Source organism: Protopterus annectens, chromosome 7.part0 (assembly GCF_019279795.1).
Source record: "Protopterus annectens isolate FY-2018-M chromosome 7.part0, PAN1.0, whole genome shotgun sequence".
Taxonomy (NCBI): Eukaryota; Metazoa; Chordata; order Ceratodontiformes; family Protopteridae; genus Protopterus; species Protopterus annectens.
In genome coordinates, this window is record NC_056739.1 from 448,453,851 (window position 1) to 448,478,770 (window position 24,920).

The 24,920-nt window shown below is 42.8% G+C and overlaps 1 protein-coding gene across 1 annotated transcript in view; it reads right to left on the minus strand.

Annotated features, from left to right (window-relative positions):
• The window catches only part of LOC122806529 (indoleamine 2,3-dioxygenase 2-like), a 314,514-nt gene that overhangs the window by 11,195 nt on the left and 278,399 nt on the right, over window positions 1–24,920 (minus strand). Inside the window, exons 8-9 of the mRNA XM_044077031.1 lie at window positions 1,235–1,286; window positions 303–451 (exon numbers count right to left, since the gene is read on the minus strand). Coding sequence (XP_043932966.1) covers window positions 303–451; window positions 1,235–1,286 — 201 coding nt within the window. The remainder of the gene's footprint in view (window positions 1–302; window positions 452–1,234; window positions 1,287–24,920) is intronic.

A 24,920-nucleotide genomic window follows, 5' to 3' on the forward strand; every position in this document is an offset into this window, starting at 1 on the left:
CCACTGTGATCACAGCTATTCTTTTTTTTTTTTTTTTTTTTTGTCACAAGTGACTAGGGAGTATAAAGAAGGTTCCATGAAGTGGCTGTCATTATACAGCCAAACTCGCAGCTCCAGCATTCTACCCCTGAGTCTTAAACATTAGCTTGTGCTGTTATAATACACAACCATATTGCACACAGACAAAGGTGTCAATACATACTTGTATGTCCACACATGCACATGCAAACCACACTTAGACATAAACTATTTTGCCATCCTCCAAGTGATTGAAAACTTTAATGCCATCTGATGCCACTTACCACACTCTTTAGTATGGACAACACCCAAGAACTCATCAAAACACTGGAGGGTTGTGCTCTGTGCAGCACTTCCACCTGAATACTGTAGGGGTTCCTGCGAGACTTCCTCATAGAGCAAGCCGTCTGGAATTGCTGGATTGTCCTTCCAACTAAAAAAATAAATAAATAATAAAAGCAAATCACGTATAATACAAAACTTACTACACAATCATAAGCCACCAAGTTGACAAAATCAGTATTATTATTAGAACAGTACAAAGGATAGCAAAGACGAAGCTATCCGCAGTGAACAATATTTACCCTAAGTGGTTTTGATTTTCTTATTATTATTACTATTATTATTAAATGGTACCAGGCAAATGGGAGCTGAATATGCCATGACAAATCAGACAGAAGTCTAGGGAGAAGGACAATATATCAGAAATGAATATTAAGAACCACGGTTATTGAAATGAGCTTGTAAGAGCTTGTGAAAATGAATGGTCTTTCACCAAAACAATTTCTGAGTGTGACAGTGAATAACAAGTGATATTCACTTTTGACTGAGATGTGGCAGAGTGCAAGAGATGACCATGCATAGTACAGGGGCAGTCTGTCTTATTCTTTAAATTATAATTTTTTTCCCCTGATAACACTATTTGCTTATGTTTGGAAACCTGAGACTCACGATAACTACATACTGAGTAATTGTCCCTAATCTGGAAATATGCTTGTGTTACACAATCATTTTCACTCACTTTTTCTTTGACATTTTTGTTTCAATTTGAGTCTGTGTTTTCAACTTTAATTTCAGGTATACTATTGCTTCTGCATGGCAAAAAATAAATAAATAAATACAGTTTTGCACCACAGTTTTGCACCCTTGCAGTTAAATATGGTGTTTGAGAATATTTTAGGAACACAAAGATTTAAAGAATAGCCAAAATACATACCCAGAAAGAAATAGCCTTATAATTCCATAAAATATTCTTGGATTCACGTGATCTGCACACAAAAAAAGATTACTGTCATAACTGTGCAAACATACATTAACAATAACGCATCATGCATTTCTGAGAGTCTATGCTCATTTGAGATAATGTATAACATGTGAAAAATACCAGACAGTATTCAAATGAGCTACTAAAGAGTGTGGAATGGCTACAGTATCTGTAATCAGCCTGAGGTTATCCAGTAGCACTTCAAGATCCGATCACTTAAGTCATTGTTTACATGAAGAAATGTTACTCTGAAAAGTACATATCCATAATCCATGGGATTCAGTAAGGGTTACTGTTAGTGATAAGCTCTATCATGAGCAACCAATCACTCACAGACACCCATTCTGATTCACAGTCAGGCTGACCAGTGATACTACATGGTAGGTGGAATCACTATGGTGGGTCATCTCCACAATCATAATGTTAATGAGGCAGGCTATGGGAGTGGCTAATGCAAATTAGCCAGGTGCTTTCCCCATAATTACCTGTAGGAAGGGCATTACATAGTGAGCAGTACTCAGAGAATTGCTCAGCTGCATAAATGACATGGCTGTCTGTGTTCCCCATCAAATGGGGTGACTACGTTACAGGTAAGGTTAGGTAAGATGAAGCAGCAATGATGTGATGGGGTTGTAAGTGTATGTGCATGTTGCAGGGGTATGAGTGGTCTCAGATGACTATTCATATGAGTATTTACCTAGCTGGTCACAACAGAGGGATAAATTAAACGATCAGTAATATAGGTGCTCGTGTGTCTATAGGTTAGTGTGTCAGTTATTGTGATAGAGTTGGGGATAGGTTTTATGTTGTTTGTGTGTGTGTGTGTGTGTGTGTGTGTGTGTGTGTGTGTGTGTGTGTGTGTGTGTGTGTGTGGATGTCATAATGTGTGTGGGACAGTAGTGGAGGAAGGGTGCTGTGCCAATGTAATGCATGGGCCACCAGTGATGATAACAGATGAAAAGTGCTGTTTTACTACTGGCAGTAATTACACTAGATTCAAAGACATGCTAATTATCCAGTAATGAGGTTTTCCTCTACCAGCTAAAATAGTCTCTGAATCACATTTTAAACAATCACATTAAGTGTAGCTGCTACAGTTACCTGTCACATAAAAAGTTCTTTCTGAATCCCAGAGAATTTATTGTCCATTCTTGGCTATAACCACAGCTACATCTTCCAAACATTTAATATTTAATATTTCCACTCCTCTCAAAGTTTGTTGTAATTTGGTCAAAAAGTAATTTTTTTGTGAGGGATTTAATGTCAAAGGCTAACAGCAGTGTACCTAAATCATTCCTGTGCAATGAAAGCTGTTGTGTGACAAACTGGTTCATCAAAATGTACAATTTCTACATCACCTCCAAAGCTAAACATTTCCTGCTGAAGAATACTGTGACAGAATAAAAAAAAAATAATACGTGGTCTGTGCAATAGAATATGATTAATGAAGTACAAATGTACTAAATGCACAAAAAGTTAATTGATTTTCATGATGTATGACCAGTACTAATTTCATTTATTTATTTTAAGAAAAATTTCCTTTTAAGGAAAATATCATCATTGTGTAATTTTCTAAGACATTTCCTATCAAACAATCATGCATGATTGGAGATTGTAATATGGCTTGTGAGGGGCATCTGGGTGCTCTAGTGCCATAGCATTTGATGGAGCTGTATATCAATAATGCCATGGGAATAACTTGCTGATATAACTGCATTTGTTTATTTCAGACTTTAATCTGTCACTCTAATAATTATAAAATATATTCCAAATTTAAACTGTAGCTATTGTCAGCAGTGATCAATGACATGTGCTTAGACTCCACATGGCTAAACAATGAATGGCAGAACAATTGCAGGCTTCCTTTTTTTCTGTGGGACGGAATTGCCTACAACTCCTAGGTTGGTTGGGGGGTGAGCTGTGTCTCCTACACTTCCCTTCTTATAATAATTATTCTCCTTGCTAGATTTCGAACAGCTGTCATACTCCTATAAAAAAGCTCCTGTTGTGCAGCTTTTTCACAGCAATGCTGCAGAAAACAATGACATTACAATTGGTCATGCAAGCATTTTATGACAATCTGTAAAATTTAAGTGTAGTATTTCTGTCTTTAAGTTAATGTAATATTGGTTATAAAAGATCAGAAATGAAATGCTGTTTCAGCGGTTGTCAGGATTTTTATGCCAATTGTTTAAAGGGATTCAGTAGGACGTATAAGATTTAGAAAGAAAGCAGGCAGTATTCTACACCTCATCACATATGTTTGTCTCATGGGGAGAGAATATCAAAAGTAAAACATCAGCAGAGAAGTATCACTTCTTTAAGAAGCTTATTTAATTTATAGGTGGAATACAGGTGTTTGATCTGTTTTTAATCGGCTTAGAATTATTTAGCCACATACTAGAATTCAAGTATACCTTTTAATTGCAGGTACTGATGTGAGTGAGACTGGGATATCAGAGAAAGAGAGAGAAGCTTCTTATCCCAAGGTTGCACAATCTCACATATGTTCAGGAAGTGGGTGCAGTTAGGCTTGTATGTTACTGATATTTTCAACTATTACTGGTATACTGCAACTTGTATGCAAAGACTTGCTGTTAGTAATACTGTTAAATTATACTGCCCAAGTTTTATATTTCTTGCACAACAACTGGTTGTTTCTGGGAGAGACTGGCTTTCCTGGACTTCTGGGCCTGTTTAAATATTTGTTCCATCAAGTGGCCTGTTATAGCTATTGGGGTATTATTTACAGCACCTGCTGCCAGGACTTCTATTTGTTTATTTTCTCTGTATACTGCATTTTTATTTTTGTTTGATAATACTTAGGAGAGACAGTTTTTTTTTTCCCTGGGTTTGCAAGACTATTAAAACATTTGCTCTAGCTAGTAGTTTTGAGCTCCAGTTGTTCTTTTATTTTTATTTTGTAACTAAAATGTGTGCTACCCGAGGAGTCTCTACTTTAAAACTATTAGAGATGATGTAGTTGCCTTAATATATATTGGCCCTAAATATAGTATTTAACGAGTTAAGAATTTAATACATATTTAATGCTCTAGTTTAGTCACAGTAAGACCTGCTTCTTTATAATTGCACAGTTTATAACAAATATATTTTGGACAGAGTACTTCTTTAGCGCATGTTAAACATTATCTTAGTTAAAAATCCAGATGCCTCAACATTCTCTATACTTATGGTGCTTAAAATAAGCAAACATTCGGGTAAGGCCTTTGAATACTTTTTCGATTTTCTTTTTTTATTATTATTTTTAAGAAGAGTATAAACAGAAAAATACTTACTAATGACTTGCATAACATTACTAGAACCTCAAATGATCAAAAACTAATTGCACTATACATTAAATATGTAATGGAATATGCTTTCTTACAAATAGATTATATAAACATCAAGTATAAGTCAGCTGAAGTAAAAATTCTCAGAACTTTGTAGAGTTGTATAGCCTGAATAATTCTGGAGTCAATGCTACATGGAAGACTTTTATTAAACCATCCATTGTGCATTACAGCATATTTGCTAATACATTTTATATTATTCCTAGACCAAATCACCAAGCTAAGTAGTATTATAGAACCAATTGATCCAACAAGCTGCTGATGGATACTGCAATGTTGGCATTTTCTGCTAATTTTGAACACTAGTCTTGCATAGAGTTGGCTAGAGATGTCAGAAATAAATTGAACAAAAAAGGGCCTAGAACTGAGTCTCGTGATACATCAAGCGGTTGGACAATTTTGATTAACTTGACCTGGCAATATACAAAATCAAATAAATACAGAGTTCAGGTAACATGTGATTCCAATAAATTATATTATGGATTAAATATGGATTGGTGTCTCACCATCCAAACAACATTTTTTATCGGTAATTGATGTGTACATATCTGTAGGAAGTTACTTCTAGGTGGATCAGTCTAAGATAGTCATTCTGTATCGCAAGAGGTAAAACATTGGCCTAAAATGTTCTCTTTGGAAGAATATAAATTGCATTCCTGGCACGTTATGGAAGAATATTCTGGCTCTCTGATTTGTAGCAGTCTTTGACGGTTACACTGTTATATAGTGATGATGCTAAAAAAAAAAAAAATGATGCTGCTTGTTATATTAAATTGAGGAACTGCCACAAGTAACATCCACTATAAACTAATTGTGTTTGCTACTGTTAAGATACGATCATACCACCTGACTAAAACTCTAAGACATACAAAGTAGCTTTAAGGCAGTTTGAAGAAAGCATTGAAGTGAACATTGATAAAAGCATTAGAGGAGTTTTGGCTGATGGATGGCTTTCCCTTCAGGGAAGAAGGTATAGCAGTCATTGCTAGAATCAAATGAAAAAGAAGGAAGTAAAAATGGCTCCCTATTATGCTGTCACAGACTCAGGTTGTTGAATGCATCTTCGTCGAACTGAAAAGCGCGAAAAGGCAAAATAGCGAAGCGACTTTTCAGTGAATTCTTTCCCTGGGAAAGAATTTGTTTGGCCGCTTTTGCTACTTTGCCTTTTTGGCACTGTAGTGCGATCTCAGAGTTGGTATATTTAAGTAGGGGAGGTGTGGAGGGCACAGCGCCCCACGTTGGGAGGTGAGGGGGCAAAGCCCCCCACATTGTAATGTTTTACAGTTTTTTTTTTTTTTGGAACAAAGATTTTTTTTTCCAGTCTGTGTTCTGAGGTTTCAACATTGTAAGCTTTTGCTTACATGGGGTCGATTATGTGTTGTTTGCTCTTCATAGTGCGATATTATAATATAGACCTGTGAAAATTAATTACTAGCGGAATACTGAAAACAATGAGTTTTCCCTTGTATTGATGGCATGACCTTGGAATTTCTTATAATATGAATCTGGAGGAATTGACCAAATGAAGCTGTAGAGTTTTGTGTTTGGTGTTTATTTTTAATTCTGCTTACACTGTAACCCTTAATTATGTTTGTATTCAACTTGTGATCCCATTTAGTTTCTTATCTAACCCATTTTAAACCCCTCTCTCCTTTTTCTATTTTGTTCCTGCTTAGATTTTGTTTTAAAAGGAAGTGGTAGAGATAAATAATTTTATTTTTATAAAACCACAAAGACAGATAAAATGAGATATTCTATGAGTAGAGCACAACAAAGATTGTTTTGAAAAGGAGCATCTAACAATAAAATAGTAAGATAAATTATTCCCTCTGATTTTGCACAGAACAGTTTGGAGAATGTTATATGTCACCACACACATAGCAATAACTAGTATTTAATAAAGCACATAAAGGAACTGCAGGTTAACAACACTGAGCCCCCCTGGTACAATAGAAAAATTGTCTTCTATGGTAATGAAAACTTTCATGGAAATCTGGTATGTAACATTTTATTATCCTTTCAAACTAAGGAAATCAAGTCTAGCCCTCTTTTTATTGTCCAGCAATTCCATTTTAAATTATTCCACTACATTTCTTAGTGAATTGTTCATTTTCATGTTCATTGTTTAAAAATGGTATAGCATATATGTAAGTAATTAACTTGTCTATAATTACTACATTGCCATATTTTCTTGGCAGATAACAACAGCAGGGATCCTATTAGAAGACCGAAGATGCATTCTTTCAAATGTGTCTTGGTCAAACTTAAAAGACTGAAAAGGCAAAATATCGAAGCTGCTTTTAAACGAATCCTTTCCCTGGGAATGAATTTGCTTGGCCGCTTCGTTACTTTGCCGTTTTCTGCACTGTAGTGCGGTCTCAGAGTTGGTATATTTAAGTAGGGGGGTGTGGGAGGCACAGCCCCCCACATCGGGTTGTGCTGGGGATGAAGCCCCCCACTTAATGTAATGTTTAAAGTGTTTTCTTTTTTTTCTTTTTTTTTTTTTGTTTTGTTGGAACAGCGATTTTTTTCCCTTGGAAAAAAATCACTGTTCTGACAGTTCGACATTGTAAGCTTTCTCTTACATAGGGTCGATTAATCACTGTTCACTTTTTTAAGCATTCAGTGATTTAATATAGACCCCAATAGCACTGCTAGAAGATTCCAATGTTTTAAGGGTAATACAGTCAGATTGTGGATTATTGAGTTTGTTAAACTGGTTTAAATGAGGAAACAAGCCAAATGTAAATCATACCTACAAGCTACTTAAATGTATTAATTGTTGGATTAACACTTGGGGTGGGATTCACTTCTTTTCTTAATTTCAGGCATACTAAAGTGAGACACATCACAGTCCTATAAAAGTGGGCTCTTTAAAACAAGGATGTTTATTTCATAACTCCATAATATCAATATCCTAGTAATTCATTTCTAAATACATTGATAAGCTCAACAGAGAATTTTCAGTGTGGTTAGAATTATCCAGAAGGCTATGACCAGGTATTAACTCACTGCTCATATGTTCAAGAGACTAAGGGCAGGATTCACGAAGCCTCCGTGTAAGAGATACAAGGCTTACACGGAGGCTGCAGTTAAACGGTGTGACCTCAGCATGTCATGCATATGCATGAGGGCATGCTGAATCACACCTAAGGCTAACATGGTCCGTGGAAGACAGTAGGGGGCGTGTCCGTAAGCCGAGCCCTGCAAGCGGACACGCCCCCAGAAGAGTAAAAGTGCCCAAAGTAAACCCCCACGACAGAGTACATGGAAATGTGAATAAACACAACACAACACATGCCCCCGCAGACTATGAACATAAAATCATATAAATGAACATGTTTTATATTTTTTTTAAACTGTAAAGATGTTTGCCCGTGAGCGCGCTTATTTGCGTGGGCGTGCCCGTAGCTCAGCCACAGTTAGCAGTAAGTGGAAAAACATATAAGAACTAATTATGCAAAGTAAGCCAAAAAGCAATAGCGTAGCAGTAGAGATGTCGGCTGAAGAGCAGGCAGTCATGGTTTCAGCCCCCACAACATCAATTTTTATTTTTAGTGAAATAAGCAAGAAACAAGTCCCTGACACATATGTACACATATAAAATTATATTTTATGTAAAATGTAATGAAATAGGCCATTTTTTGTGAAGAAATGTGAGATAACAAAATAATAACAAATGCCAGATGTGCCCATAGCTGAGCTATAGTTTAACAAGTTGAGTGCATCTGCCCGTAGGTGAGCAGTGGTTTAACAGGTGCAAAATGAGTGCCCGTAGGTGAGCAATGGTACAACAGGTGAAAAATGAGTGCCCGTAGGTGAGCAATGGTTCAACAGGTGCAAAATGAGTGCCCGTAGGTGAGCCATGTTTTAACACGCTGAAACTGTGTGCCCCTAGCTGAGCTGAGCGTAATATGCGTGCTGACAGCCAAATGAAGTGTAAACCAGCGTAACCCGTTTGCGCGGAGCTGCACACCGTGCCAACAAGCTAACCGACGGGCAACGTTGGGCGAGCTGTAACAAAACTGCCTTTACACAGACACACCCCCTAGCCTGTCTAGATCATAAAATATAAAAAGCAGTGGCCAGGTTCAAACCCAGGATACCATGCACCATAGTCAAGGTACTGAACCACTAAGCCATGACAGCTGTACATCGAAATGCAGTAATAGCAAATATATAGGAATGAATAGAAAGAGGAACATGACAAAGCAGGTGTTGTGAAGCTGATACAATTCCAAAATGGCCAATCACAGATAAGTGTGGGGAAAATGGCATATATAAGCCCCATAGGCGGAAATACACAGCATAACCGATTGTAGAACTAACTTGCAGCCAGAATGTCAGGAGTAGGTGAGGGTAGTTGCTTCCGAGCACAGAGGTGGGGCGTTGAGGAGTCCAGATATATGGTCTGGCTTCTTGTCCACAATCATGAGGCCCAACTCATGCAGGGCCAGGTCCTGTGGGGAGCATATAGGACTGAGGCGTGGGACCGGTTGGCTCATGATCTCACCAGTGCCACAGGGATTCCAAGGACTGGTGAGCAGGTCCGTCACCACCATGCGGACCTGAAGAGACATAAGCAGGACCAACTGAACCTTTGGATCCAGGAGGCCCGGCAAATGCCCAACTCCCCACTACTGAGTAAGTTACATTTAATTATGTATGTAAGAAATTAACCTAGCTGATATTATGGAGATGTGTATTCCAATATTACTTTATTTATATTACAGCTGCAGGTGTCCGTTCTGTGAACCGCAGAGCCTATGGCGATAGGCTGGTGCGGTTGCGCCACCAGGCAGGTCAGTAATCCTCTCCCTGTAACTGTAAAGAAATATAAAAGTATGACAGTTAGCAAAAGAGTGCAGTGTAGTCACTAAGTAATAAAATGTGCAAGTAACAATGTAAGAGTGTTTGCAAGTATTGCTTGATTACAAAAGTGTGTTGCAGTCTGTAATCCAAACAGAAAAATGAAAATGTCTGAAATAAAGTCTGAAATAAAGATGCCCCACCTGTAATATAATAGTACACAACCTGCAGCAGGCTGAAAAGTACAGCTGCAGAAAATGAGCAAATCACATGTGTGAAATATATCCCTGTTGAAATACTGAAACATGACAGAAGTGAGACTGTTGGAAAGGATTGTAATAACTACAGGTAAAACATGTCAATAAAGCCTAGAAGTAAGTACCATCCTGAATTGTAAAATTAAAACAAGTGAGAGAGTGTGAGAAAGAGTTATGAATCCACCAATAAAGTAGTAATAACCCCTGAATAAAGTATACTGCAGTCAGTACAGAATGAAATGAATGTGACAAGCAGAACCAAACTGCGAAATGTGTTCAAAATGTTGCTGCAACTGGAATGTGTATCCCAAAATCTGGATATGTTGCTCTCAGTCTGCAATATGCAGATAGTATGATTGTCTGAAATACCAAACATCCACAGTTGTCTATAGCTATATAAAGCAAATGTAGCAGGATGATGTAGCTGAACAAAGCCAGATATGAACGTGTATGAATAACAATAAAATGTATATTGATGTAGCAGTAACAGTCCTATCACCAACTTGAAGTAGTTATCACATAGGAAACTGTAGGTAGAACAGTAGTGTGTATATATCTGCAGCTATTAGAAATGTACAGCATATGTATTGGTATTTGAAGGTGTTAATTATATTTTCTTCACCCTACCCTATAACCACATATAATCCATTCCACGTGAAATTGGTATGTGCAATCACAATTAACACCCCTGGACATTTGTCCTGTTGGGTCATATATATTTGCATGTACGTTGATGCATCTGCCCTGTTCATACATCCAAACCTGATGGCCTGTTGCCATCAATCAACCCTGCATGTTGTTGGACTGTGTATTGCTGTTCAAATTATGCATGTGTTATGCTAGCTGTTCAATGGTGTGAATATCTGGGTGTTTGGTTAATGGGAATACTAATGCATGCTGTTACAACTAATTGCAAATGGTATTGTATGTTACTAACCCAAACTGTCATGACATAATGCAAAACATAGGACGACAGGGAAGGCGGGTTCCAGCGGACCCACCTCTCCCACCTCAGCTGGCGAGTGCACCTGGCAGTAGTGCCCAGTCTGGACCCTCCTCCGGTGGCCCTGTGCCACCTGTGGGTGGAAGCTGCAGGGATGGGGCTCGTCCCCTCTGCAAGTGTGGCGGAGGAGAACCACCACTCACCCTCCGTAGCGTCCGGACTGTGGTGCGTAGGGAGATCCAGGAATCTGTTCTTGGGCCCCTACGCCAGCTTGAGGCACAGGTGGTACAACTTACGGGCATGCCTGTTGCCCGGCCTACACAGCCCCCAGCACAGCCCCGTCCTGGGCAGTGAAGGAACAGTGGTAACTGCCCATGGGTGGGGATATCAGTTCCACTGTTGCCATCTGTGGGCTCATGGGCTCTGGATATCCAAACATCCATCCCCGTCAATTGTGTAACCCCCCCACACATGTCATACACCTCCCCTGTATGCGTCTTGTTTGTCTTGTCTGTTGACCTACCCAACCTACCTCCCCAGCTATACCGACTTCCTTTACCTGACATACCACTCTCACCTGAAAAAAAAGGGCACTCTGTACCCACAAAAAATTTACGCCCCATACATAGCTGCCCATTCCGCACACATGTCTGCTGGACATGGAAACTATCAATTACAATTGGCTGTACAACAAGTATTATTGTTGTCCTGACACCTCTCTCAGGGGTGGAAGGTTTCAAATGTCACACCAAATTACAAACATATGCACAGCTGTTGCTGATGAAGAAATGGGCAGCTATGGGCCTTACCTACATCCCTCCTGCAAAACCCAAGCTTGTTTACCTACTGTCTTACCCTCTTTGTGACCCCTTTTTCACCACTTTCCTGTCTCCCTATTTTCATTTCTTTCAAAGAAAATAGCGCGGGTGTGCTCCAGAGTAAGCACTGTTAAGTGGTTGTAAGCGGGTGTGCGCGGAGCTGAACGCCAGTGCGCATGCGGGAGCTCCGCACAAACCAGCGCTAACCCGGTTACAACTGCTTAAAAGTGCCTTAGTCACTCTGATTGACAGGTCCTGTAGTCAGTTCAAAAGCAAAATAAAATCCCACTGTCAGTCCCGAACCCAGGACACAGTCGTCTGCATGACTTACCACTAAGCCATGGCTGTTATATAAGAATATTGTGCTACAATAAATATATCATGTAATAGTAGGAATGAATGTAAAGGGAATATAGGATGTGTAGTACACAAAGCGTGTCATGTATATTTACTGTCAAATCTAGTGGATTTCTATAATAGTAGTGTGTGAACAGAAACAGCCATGCTAGTTGGTAGCTAGTAGGTAATAATGTCAGTTATTATACATATATAAATATATGTATATATATATATATATATATATATATATATATATATATATATATAGTTGTAGGTGTCAGTGTACATACACACTTAGTACAGGAAACAGGAGAGATGAATGGAGAAATGTGAATCTACAACACAGCCTGAATTATGAGAGAGATACTAACCTTTACACTCACAGAACAGTGTCCACAGCATACCAGCATGGTCCCCGCCCTTACAATCTGAAAGGGCAATGCCTATCTCACATACCCTTTTATAGCACTGTCCCGAAATCACAGTGAGAACTGCAATCAGTACACAACTGGCTGCATGCAATTAGCAAATGCTGACTTACAACTGGTGCAGAGGCCATCACATGGACATATGCAGATACCTACAAAAGCATCCTGTACTCCCACTCCACACATGCAATACTTTCATTGCACCATCTGGAGGCAGAGAGAGAGAGAGAGAAAAAAAGAAAGAAAAAAAGAAAATAAAAACACAAACAAAAACCACACGTAAGACAAACTAAGTTGAAGCTGTCATCAGTGTCAGTATCAAGCTGGGCTAGCAGCAGCAGGAAACTATACTAACGGTAACGCAACCAGCTGCGACAAACACAGGTAATGTAAAGTAACACGTTAATAGTCTACATACTGTGAACCCTCCATATGTGTTATTGGTCTATATCTATATGTATGTCTATGTGATAAGTCGTGTGCATGTAGTTTTACCCAAAGGGGATGACTATACATTACATGTCATTCAGTGTTAGGCCATGATTCTGGCACCAGTTGTCCGTTTCAGTGAGGCCTGTCTGTAGGATGTGTGTGTCAGCTGGTGTAACGACTATGGTGCTTAGTTCGCAGTCATCTGGGAACTTTGTCATCCACAACCCGCCCATGTTTGCTTTCACATCTGAGAAGTAAATGCCAAACAAGAGGGGTCCTAGGACAGAGCCCTGTGGGATACCACATGTGACTGGCTTTGAGTCTGACATGGCTCTCGCAATTTTGACATTATGGATTCTGTTGTTCAACCAGTTTGCAACCCATCATGTGACATATGTATTAACATTTAAGCTGATGAGCTTGTCTATGATGCCTGAGTGGAGTACTGTGTTGAAGGCCTTAGGCAAGTCCAGGTAGGCTGTATGGACTGCTTTGCCCTCATCAATGGCTGTAGTGACTGTTTTTAAAAGGTCAATCCAGGTTCAAAAGGCAGGATCAGCCCTTCACAAAGGCAAACTGAGTGGGATCAAGTGTCTGCAGGTACCCAATATTGCTGTATATGAGTCCCATAATGAATCTTTCCATAGCTTTGCAGACCAGGCTGGTTAAGCTTATGGGGCGGTAGTTCCCAGGGTCAGTAGAGGTGCCTCCTTTGTGGAGTGGGACCACTGTTGCTGTATGCCAGTGTTCAGGCACATATCCCGTAGTAAGGCCAAGGTTAAATATCAGTTTTATATGCGGTTGTATCTCCTCTTGGAGTTCACGTAGCACACATCCAGGGATACCATCAGGTCACATTGATGCTGTGTGTTCTGCTTTGCTGAGGGCCGTCCTCACCTGGACATCTGTGATGATAGGGAGGTTACATTCAGCTGTGATAAGTATTTCTAAGTTTGGGGAGAGGAGGGATATTTGCACTGAACCTGTCTGCCAGAATGTTGCCAATATCTGTGGGTTCAGTGAATTTTATGTAGGTGTGTACTAACTCAGAGCATATCTGAGGCTTTTGGTCCATGTGTCTAACAAAACTGAAGAAGGCCTTGTGGTTATCTATAGTGTCCTTGGCCATTTCCCTCTCAGAGTTGGCCTTGGATGTTGTTATGAGAGAACTTAGCTTATTACTAGTGCCAACCACAGATGCCTTCCCTTTATGTGAATCTGCTCTGTCCTGCAGTAGCCTCCTTCTATCGTTATACAATTTGTCTTTGGCTGGGGTCCACCAGACAGGATGCTTAACCTTTGTGCATAGGGTCTGGGTTAGAATTGTGTGTGCATGTTCCATGCATTCTTTGGGATGTCCGTGGGAAGCATTTGCAAAGGGGTCAGCATTGTGGGTTGTGGCTTCCACTGGCCCAGTGGGCAGCATGGATACCATCTCAGTCCTAACAAGTGAAAATCTGTCTATTCACATATATATCAAAGTAGTCTACTGTGCTGGTGGTGGTGGTGGGATATGTATATCCAGGCCGATTAGTTTGTGTCCAGATCACACTAGTGGATGACGTTCCACATACAGTACCTTGTTATGAACCCCAGAGTGAGGTGGTGCATTGGACCTGTCTCAGTGTGCTGACCGATGGGGCTTGGTACTATGTTGTATGGAATGTGGCAGGTATTGTTGCACAAGTGTTGGCTGAGCACTGATATCTGGCCATGTACATGTGTATCCACCAAGAGACACACACGTGCTACATATGGGAGTAGTAGTATATCACTACAGTTGAGTATCATGTATAGTATGTGTGCCATATTTTGCTGACATAGTTTGCTGATATCCTGTTTGTGTTCTCTTTCAGGGACATGGCACGTCAGCGAAATCCTGCCTACTCTGCTGCAGAAGATGAAGAGATACACCAGAGCCTGGTGTGGGATCATGACATACTGTTTTCCCGCACCAGCCAGAATCAGAAGGAGAGGGCTGCACTGTGGCAAGACCTTGTCCATAGGGTAAATGACATTGGCACACATAATAGGACATATGAGCAGGTATGACATCACTGCAGTGATTTAATCAGAAATGTCCGTCAGCGTGCGTCGGATATCCACAGGCAACAGGTCACCACAGGAGGTGGGGTGGCCACACATCCCCCCCTCACCAGACTGGAGGGGCTACTCCTAAGTGTTGTGGCTCCAGCCCAGGAACATCAACAGTAACACACCTGCATTATGATGGAGTCTGGATCCACACAGCAACACAACATGGAGCATGCAGGTAATATGCCATATGTACACTTGACTGTTCTGTACACTGTAAGTTTATGCATGTGTAAGGTGTGTCCTTGGTACGTAGCTGTCAACATAGTATGTAATTGTGCAGGTGTGATATTGCCAGTATCAGCAGCTGACATGTGAAAGGCAACTGGTGTACTACTGAACTGTATCATATGCAGTATCAATGGCACCGTTGTGCCCACTGACATTAATCCCCTCATTTCTGCAGGTCCCTCCGGTGTTACAGCAAGGCAGCCCATCCATGCTGGTGAGTGTGTTTTAACAATACCTATAATAGTCCTGATAGTGCTAGTAATAATAATGTAACTCAGTAGTGCTCTGTGTGTATACTGCGGGGTGTGCATGTGTGCATGTGTGCGTGTGTCCACGTGTGCACATGTGCATGTGTGCATGTGTGTATGTGTGCATGTGTGCCTGTGTCCACATGTGCATGTGTGCATGTGTGCATGTGTGCATGTGTCACCGTGTGCATGTGTGCATGTGTGCATGTGTCCACGTGTGCATGTGTGCATGTGTGCATGTGTCCATGTGTGCATGTGTGCATGTGTCCACGTGTGCATGTGTGCATGTGTGCATGTGTGCATCACTGGTAACATTGTGTAGACATTGTAAACTGTGTTTCCTGTCTTCCTCCCACAGGTTCTGGTGCTGTTCTGGTGTCCTGCAGCAGGGAGCCTGAATCTAGTGCCACAGGTACTGATAATGATGATATCTGTGTAATGGCACAGGAAGGTGTGTCAGGGTCCATCATTGGTCAGCCAATTGACAGTACACAGCTGTCAACCCCATCATTGCGCACAGTCATCCTGCCAGTACATCCTATGTCACCAATGTCCCTAGGTGATGGACAGGATACAGTGGGCATTGACCAGGGTAATGTGGTATCTGTGGCGCATGCTTCCCCACACAGCAGCCATGGGCAGGGTCCTGAGATGGTACCACACAGACAGTTGCCCATGGGTACTCGTGGGAGCATCAGTGGGCGTACTGCCTCTGGCAGATGTGTCCAAAGAGGTCTGTCAACCTCAGCTATGTTTCGGGCTGTCATGCAGGCACAGTCACATATGGAAAGGTACACCAGACAGGGTCTGAGGGAGCTGAGAGCATGTCGCACATCCATGACTGACAGTATGCGTGACATCGCGGATGCTATCCGTAATTTCACCGATGTCATAGACAGACGTTGTGGGGACATATTACAGCAGTTCCACAACCACATGTCCATGAGCCAGGGCAATGGTGGACGGTTGCGGCGTCGACGTGGCCGTATGCCAGCAACAGCAGCAGCTGGCAGTCAGCGTGGACGACAACAGGCCCGCGGATGCCCCCATAGTGCCAGCAGCAGCCCCAGCAATGCTGTGTCTGTGCTGTCATCAGACCGCCCCAGGAGACCACGTGTACGTGGCTCTGGACAGTCCCAACAGGGACCTGTGTCCAGTCAACAAACTCCCGCTTCTGATAACAGTACCCAGTCTGGCTTAGTACTGGATACGGTCCATAGCATCCCTGCCAGGCACAGGTACCGTGTCCATGGCCACAGACACTGATCTGTATGACCTGCCAGGTGCAGTCTGTGGCTGTCCACAAACTCCAGTATATGGCAGCCATGAGGTGGAACTGTGTGCATGCATACACACATGCGAAATGTTAACACCTAGGGCTACCACATACACGCACACACTGCACCAACAGTGCCCCACCCTGTACTGCTGTCCCTCACCAACACACATACACATACATGTCAATTGGTGGTATCAGTGGCAGACTCAGGCATACCTAGTTCACACCCTGTGCATATGATGAAACTGTGCCACCTCCTGCAATCTCCAACATCAGTGCAGGAACAGGTTAACATGTTGCTGATGCACAGGGTGACTACATAGAAGTGTATTACTAGTATCATGTTGATAACAGTACAGTGTGCTGATATGATTGCGTGTATATCCCAGCATGCCTGATGCAGTAACTGTATGACTGTCCTGAATTGTTATCTACACCCATAGTAAGTACCATAGTGTAACAGCTGCACATTATTGCATACCGGTGGTAAGGATGTCAACAGATAGCCACATACATAGGTAGCACAGGGAAGAAGCTAATGCAAGCAGTGATACGCAATGATGGACATGTACACTAATGGTGGCATGTTGCCCACAACGACTATGCAATGTGGATGTTTGCGCATGTTGATATGTGTGCAGTACCAATTTAATTTAAATTAAATTAAATATTAAATAACATCAGTTCTACCATGGACATCTGAGCTGTGCATTCCTGGGTACATGTTGATAGTGCCTGCATATTTGCACTGTTACCTACTGGAAGTGTTACCCCTTCTTTGCTGTACAATGGACTACTTCCAGCCCTGCTTACTGTAGCTTTGTTTGCATGCATGTTTGCTTGAGGTTCCCTAAAACACTGATTCCACCTGCAATGCAGATTTACAGAGCTTCTGTGGATTCCTAGTGACATCTGCATAGCGTACTATACGTATGTCAATTTTCCACCTGACAGAATGTCACTGTCTGTCCTGTTCGCATGTACGTTGCCTGTGACACATTGCATATGACTTACCTGGCATTTACCCACGTGTGCAGACATATATGCCAGCGCTATGAAATCAGTAGCAGTACACCCACACATACTCACCTTCAGTATGTTGTTCCCCATTGGCCCTATGTGTTGGTAATCACCATGGCAATCACACTACTATGGTAGCATGTGCAAAGGTAACCTGTGAATCACCTCTATGGTCCAGTTGTGGTTTATGTGAGTCATGTGGCAATGTCACAGCTGCCACATGTATGCAGTCAACCCTCTCCCCTGGCCAGGAACGTACAATACATGTGTGAGATGCAACCACATAGCCAATCTGGGGACTGAGCACTCTGAACCCAGTACTGCCATACCCTGTCAGGTGGCATGACATACTACAGTGACTACAATACCAGTCTGACATAGACCCGCACTGATAGCAATCCGAACACACTGGGGCATACTTGGAGCCTCAGAATAGCATCCTGCCTGAGCATCACACACCTCCGCAGCTGGCACACAGGCATACGTTAAGTCAGAACAGAGCACATGTCACACATGGCACACACACATCCCATGTGCCACACACTCACAGCCTGTAGGGCTACACAACACACCTGCTACAGATGTGTCAGGTACCTCTCTTGGCCGCTGCAGTGGGGTCCCACTCAACAGGCTGTACATGGTGAAGGTCACAGTGATATGCCCGTGGGGCACTATGGTCCACCACAAAACACATGCATACAGGTCAGTCAGAGGCATGGACACATATGACTCAGTCATTGTCCATGCCACTATGGATGACCTGAGACGTACCTCCCTGGACTACATGATAGGGAACATAGAAGGGCTCTCTCAGCATGTGGCACGGGCCAGTATGAGCCTGACCTTGGTTGCCATCATACCCTCACCAGGTATGCTACCACAATATGTAGGAAGGGTGTTCTATGTCTACATTCTGCTCAATCTCCAATGTCATTCATAGGGTATCCAATGTCTGTCAGCCTGTGCTTACATGCTAGGGAAGCCACAATGATTTGCGAGGGGCAGCTTGCACATGACACCCATAGGCCATTGTATATTGGCGAAGCCCCTTGATACACACATAGTGCCTTTTGCTGCAGGACACAGATTACATAGCCACCTCCATGGGTATCACACGGGATAGGACACTAACAGTAATGCTACACAACACCAGCAGTGTACACCGCAAGATGCATGCACTGGACACTGTCCTCAGCACGGTAAACTGCAATATCTGTGCAGTAACAGATTCCTGATTCACGGCTCACAGGTGCAACCCATCACTGCCAGGTTATACTTCATACCATGCCTGTCGTCCCCTACACATGTAACACACATGAACAGGGGGGTGGTATCTCAAGGCACCACAGATACACACAACTCCAGGTTGTTGGCACAGCACAAAGCATCAGGGCCTATCCATGAGCAGCTAACAGTGTGTTGGACTGCCTTCTGGTTCATAGCCTGGCACACACAACCCTCCCATACACAGGAAACCCACCTGTCCTCATTAACAACACTGGGAATATGACAGTCTCTAGATATGTCTTTATATGGCTGGACTGCATCCAGCCGAACATTGTGTGTGAGCATTACTGTAGCTACAACACACTAGCTGAAAGGTTCCCAGCATGTAGTCACTGAATTGCAGTGGAACAACATGTTACCTCTCCCACAACAGGTGGGAACATGCAGCACCTGTTCATCGACTACATGTAGACTATATGGCCCAGACCAGATGTGTATCCCCCGCTGTTAGGATGATACCATATACAACTCACACTGTATATACACATACCGCATGCAGTCCCTGCACAGTAAGACACAGTCATAATGTTATGCATTGCAAATACCATTTATCCACTTGAGGCACGTGTCAGACATGGTAACTACTGAAGGTCACAGGTATATATGTGTATGTGTCACACATACATCATGTGTGCATTGCCATTGCTGGTTTAAGCAATGTCATGCATTGTTATGAACAACAACCCACACATGGTCATTTTGTGTGACACAACCACACATGGTAGTTGTGGGTTTCCAAAACATACCTATCTGTGCTCTGACAGTGGTAATAGACCCAGTAGCGGAGCACACTATTGGCATTACAGGGCAATTAGCCCTGTTTGGCTGTAATGATAGTGTGGTGACATCACCTGTGTTTACTGGGGGAATATGCAGCATCTGGTGTATTGTAGTAGTTGCCAAAAGGAACTGTTCTCTCACACTTGCAATTACATACACCCTACTACCTCCCCACACTTACCATTTGCAGGATTCATACCCTTACTTAACTATGTTATGACACGTGAGAAGGACGCATTAGCGAAGCGCACTATTCGGATTACTAGGAGGTTCCTCTTCTCCGGCTGTACTTATAGGGTGCTGACATCATCAGTGTTTGGAAAGGGTAATGTGCATCATGTAGTGTGTTGCCCTGATTGCCAAAAAGCACATGTCTTTCATACAGAATTGCACACACAAACTCCTCTCATCCAAACACACACACTTGCCATTTGCAGGATTCAAACCCCTATCTAACTACGTTATGACATTTGAGAGAGACGCATTAGCAGCGTGCGCTATTCAGATTACTGGAATGTTTCCTTTCTCCAGCTGTACTTATAGGGTGCTGACATCATCAGTGTTTGGAAAGGGTAATGTTCATCATGTAGTGTATTCTCCTAATTGTCAAAAAGCACATCTTTTTCATACAGACTTGCCAGCACACACACACCCCTCATCCACACACTTGCCATTTGCAGGATTCAAACCCCTACCTAGCTATATTATGACACTTGAGAGAGAGAGAGATGCATTAGCAGAGCGTGCTATTTGCATTACTGGGAGGTTTACCTTCTCCTGCTGTACTTATAGGGTGCTTACATCATCAGTGTTTAGACAGGGGAATGTGCATCCTGTAGTGTGTTCTCCTAGTTGCCAAAAGGGACATTCCTTTCATGCAGACTTGCACACACACTAACCCCCTTCCACACACACTGGGAATTTGCATGATTCAAACCCCTACCTAACTATGTTATGACACTCGAGACGGATGCATTAGCAGAGCGCGCTATTCACCTTACTGGGAGGTTTCCCTACTCCTGCTGTAATTATAGGTTGCTGACATCATCAGTGTTTAGAAAGGGGAATGTGCATCCTGTAGTGTGTTCTCCTAGTTGCCAAAAGGGACATTTCTCTCACACAGACTTGCACACACACTAGCCCCCCTCCACACACACTGGGCATTTGCAGGATTCAAACCCCTACCATAACCATGTTGTGACACTCGAGACGGACGCATTAGCAGAGCGTGCTATTCACATTACTGAGAGGTTTCCCTTCTCCTGCTGTACTTATAGGGTGCTGACATCATCAGTGTTTAGAAAGGGGAATGTGCATCCTGTAGAGTGTTTTCCCAGATGCCAAAAGGGACATTTCCCTCACACAGACTTGCACACATAACAACCCCGCTCACCCACACACACTGTGCATTTGCATGGTTCAAACTCCTACCTAACTATATTATGACACTTGAGGGAGATGCATTAGCAGAGCGCGCTATCCGAATTACTGGGCATCTGTTCTGCACCTGCAGTATTTATAGGGTGCTGACATCTTTATTTCTACAGAGGTATGTACATCTAATACTACCTGTCAGGTGGAGGATAGCATATATATGCATTTGCAGCCACCTACTTCAGGGTCAGATATGCACATCGCACTGGCAGGTTATGTTCTATACCATGCTTCGTGACCACAGAACCTGTAACACACAACACAACCAGTCCAGAACACCCCTCCCACATCCAGAACAAACACTTTGCTTCCCTGGGAACAGTGCCGGGATATGCAGGTGTTCACATACACCATTCCAGTTGTTAACGTCAGGTACAGGCATATTGTGTGTGGGAACTACTCAGGCCTCTACAACATTACCCTACAGCCACTACAATTTGTGGGTCCATGTGCTATGGCAGAACCACTCACCACAGCCACATGGGGGAATACATATTGCACCTGTCCATCTGCAACATGGGTACTCACTGTTCCACACCAGAGGTAGACCACCATTGTTGATATCTGACCATACCCACCTTTCCCTGGACATCCATATCCCATCCCCACCCCTAGACAAGGTTGTCACTGCAAACAAACTGTATTTATCACAAGCAGACTCTACACTTGTGAAGACTGGGGTGGAAGACTTCAAAGGACCCATGCTGGGGGACTATACTGGCCATTCTGCATAATCCTTGACAATTGCATTCTATGAGCATGTGTAAGGTTTGCATTGATCATGCTATCCCACATATACCCATGACTGCTCCACAACAGGACACCTGTCAGGTGTACACCAGCCATATATGAGCTGTCCAACAGACAGAGTGAGCTAATACATTGCAGAGCTGTAGCCCACAGAGGGAGGACATCTCTGAACAGTACTGATACGACACTTCAATCCCACATAATCATCACGACACATTGTTGACAGTGAAGTTGTCCAGACAATGCAGATAGGGCTCCCCTCAGTCTGTTATTGATGCCCACTTACTGTTAGAGGTCCTCAGCAACCCTCTTCCAGCACACACCAACAACATGGATGTGGCTTAGCACATTCAAACCCTGGGATCTCCACTGTGTCCCTGCTTGACAGAGGCACAGCACACTAGCCTCACATGATGCCTTATGTGACCTACTTTACAGTGGCACAGTAGCCTACTGTACTGGGGATGCAGACACCAAGCACACTCTGGCTAAGCTTTCCTTCCCTAGGGCAAACAGCCTAGTATTGACCTCTACACCCATATGTTTAATTGTCAGATGCACAATATTTGTTAATAATAGACTGTTTGCAGGTCTTTATTGCCATAGCATTCCCTGTTTCTATGAACAACTTGTGTATCTGTGGAAGATGTTTGAATATGAGGGGGATCCACTATATCACTTATGTCTCTGTAGTCATTTAACTGTGTGCACTGGGCAGATTGCTGTGATGTGGTTGTTTCCTGGAATGACACGTACAAATACCAGATATGTGTGGCCAACTGCTAAACGGAGAAGTGTGTGAGCATGCCCAGTTCAGCCTTTCCATGGCATGTTGTCTGACATATGTCTCATTTATCAAAGTGTGCGAGCATGCCCAGTGTGAGCTTTCCATAATGTTGAACTCTGCAGTCCACCACATATTTGGATGAGTGTGAACTTCAACAATATCTCACGTTTATGGTTGTGTGTTGGGTGTCATATTGTGTACTTACTGGCCAACTGCTTCGTGTCTGAACACAACAGGGATTATACTGTGCCTGCAGAGTTTGCATGGGTTACTTTGCATACAGTTGTCAACATCCTTTCATACTGACCTAACACTGTAGTACCATATAGTGTACTGGTTCAGTACTTTCACTGTGGTGGACAGTATCCTGGGCTTTAGTCCTATCACTGCTTTAAATCTTCATAGTGAGCACAACAGACTGTTTAGGGGCCAGTTGTGCACATATGACCATGTTGCATTATGTTCAGATATGGACTACTTAAACCAGGCTTGCCCAACATTGGTAGTGTATTCCACAACATAGGTGGACATTGGCAAACACTAGCGATGTGCCCTAGGCCATTTCTAATGCTAGTCAGAGAGTGTGTTTGTCCTTCAACACACATTGTAACTGGAGTTTGCCATGACATATGTCATGGTTAGTATACTGTGCCTCCGTCTACCTGTGACATAACAGTGATACCCAGGGTAAACCTACCATCTCCCATCCACTCATCAAGATTCCTCTTGAGGAGAGTCGATGGGTGACTCTCTGGCTAACCTGTACTGGGAGTTTACTCAGGTGTGGGGGTGGCTTCTGTGTTATGGATCATTCAGTACAGCTTGTCCTATGTATGTCAGTGCTGGAGTTCAGGTCTCTCATGTGCATAGCTCACTGACATTCAGATTGTACAAGGTGCAGCATGTTCATTGATTCCAGCTTGGACAGGGCTTTATACATCAGGCACAGCTTGCCTCTGGGTGGGCAGTATGGCAGTGTGTGGAGCTGCAGTTTGTTTAATCAGGCAACACATGGCATCTGTTCAAGCTCTTTGCTACTCCTGGTGAGGTACTGTTGGGGACTTTACAGTTGATGGAGGTGTCTGCTGCGGTACATTCCACAGGGGCTATTGTAGTCAATTGTAACGCTGATGAAGGATGACTGCAGAGCCACAATGACCTCCCCTTATCTAGATCAGACAACCTTCATGATTAGGTGGGTATATGGTATGTTTCTGTGAACACTACAGACACATGTTTGTCCAATGCAGGATATCTATCACCTTGTGTCCCCAGGTCTCTCATTACATGTTAGGTACGTAATGGGTTAACACCTATGTGGTAATTGGTGGGCACTTACTGTATATCCACGGGGGTTGACTATACACTTTTCTGCAATTAGCTTGCTGACGTGGCTATGGCACCAGTTGTCTGTTTCTATGTGGCCCTTTTGTGGGATGCTTGTGTCAGCTGGGGGTCAGATATGGTGGGCAGTTTGTAGTCCTCTGCATACATGTTCAGTCACAGTCCTTCCATGTTGGCCTGTACCTATGGGACATATATATGAAACGAGGAAGGTCCCAGGACCAAGCCTTGTGGAATGCCACTTATATCTGGTTTGTAGTCTGACATGGCTGCAGCATGTCTGACCATGTCAGTTCTGTCCTTGGTCTGGTTTGCAACCCCTCTACTGACATAGGGGTTTATATTTAAGCTGGTGAACATATCTATACTGAACACGTAGGGTATTGTATGGAAGCATTTGCAAGGTCCAGCTACGCTGTGTGGACCACATTGCCCTCATCAATGACCTTAATGACTGTTTCAAATGGGTCAAACATGTTTAGGGGCAGGATCTGCACTTAAGACAGCCACACTGGGTAGGGTCCGGTGTCAGTAGGTCCCTGATATCTTTATGTCTGCGGTACATGCTGATCCTTCCCATAGCTGTGCAGACCAAACTTGTCAGGATTCTGGGGTGGAAGTTTACAGTATCCATTCAGGCAACACCTTTGTTGAGAAGGACCACTGTTGTTGTACACTGCTCTTTGGGTACATATCCTGTGGTAAGGCTGACATTGAGCAGTAGTGTGATTTGGCATTCCATTCTTCTTGGAGTCCATGTTGGACTCAGCCCAGGACACCATCTCATACCATTGCTGCTGTGTGTTTTGCTTTGTAGATGCTGGCTGTTACCTCAGCATTTGCAATGTCAGGGGGCCAGCAGTCTGCTGGGATATATATTTTGCATTCTGGGGGGGGGGGGTTGCACTGCACCTGTCAGGTTGTATGTTGGCAATATGTGTGTGTGTTTTTGGTATGTTGTTTGTAATATTTGTGTGATTCAGAGCATATCTGTGAATTCCCAACACG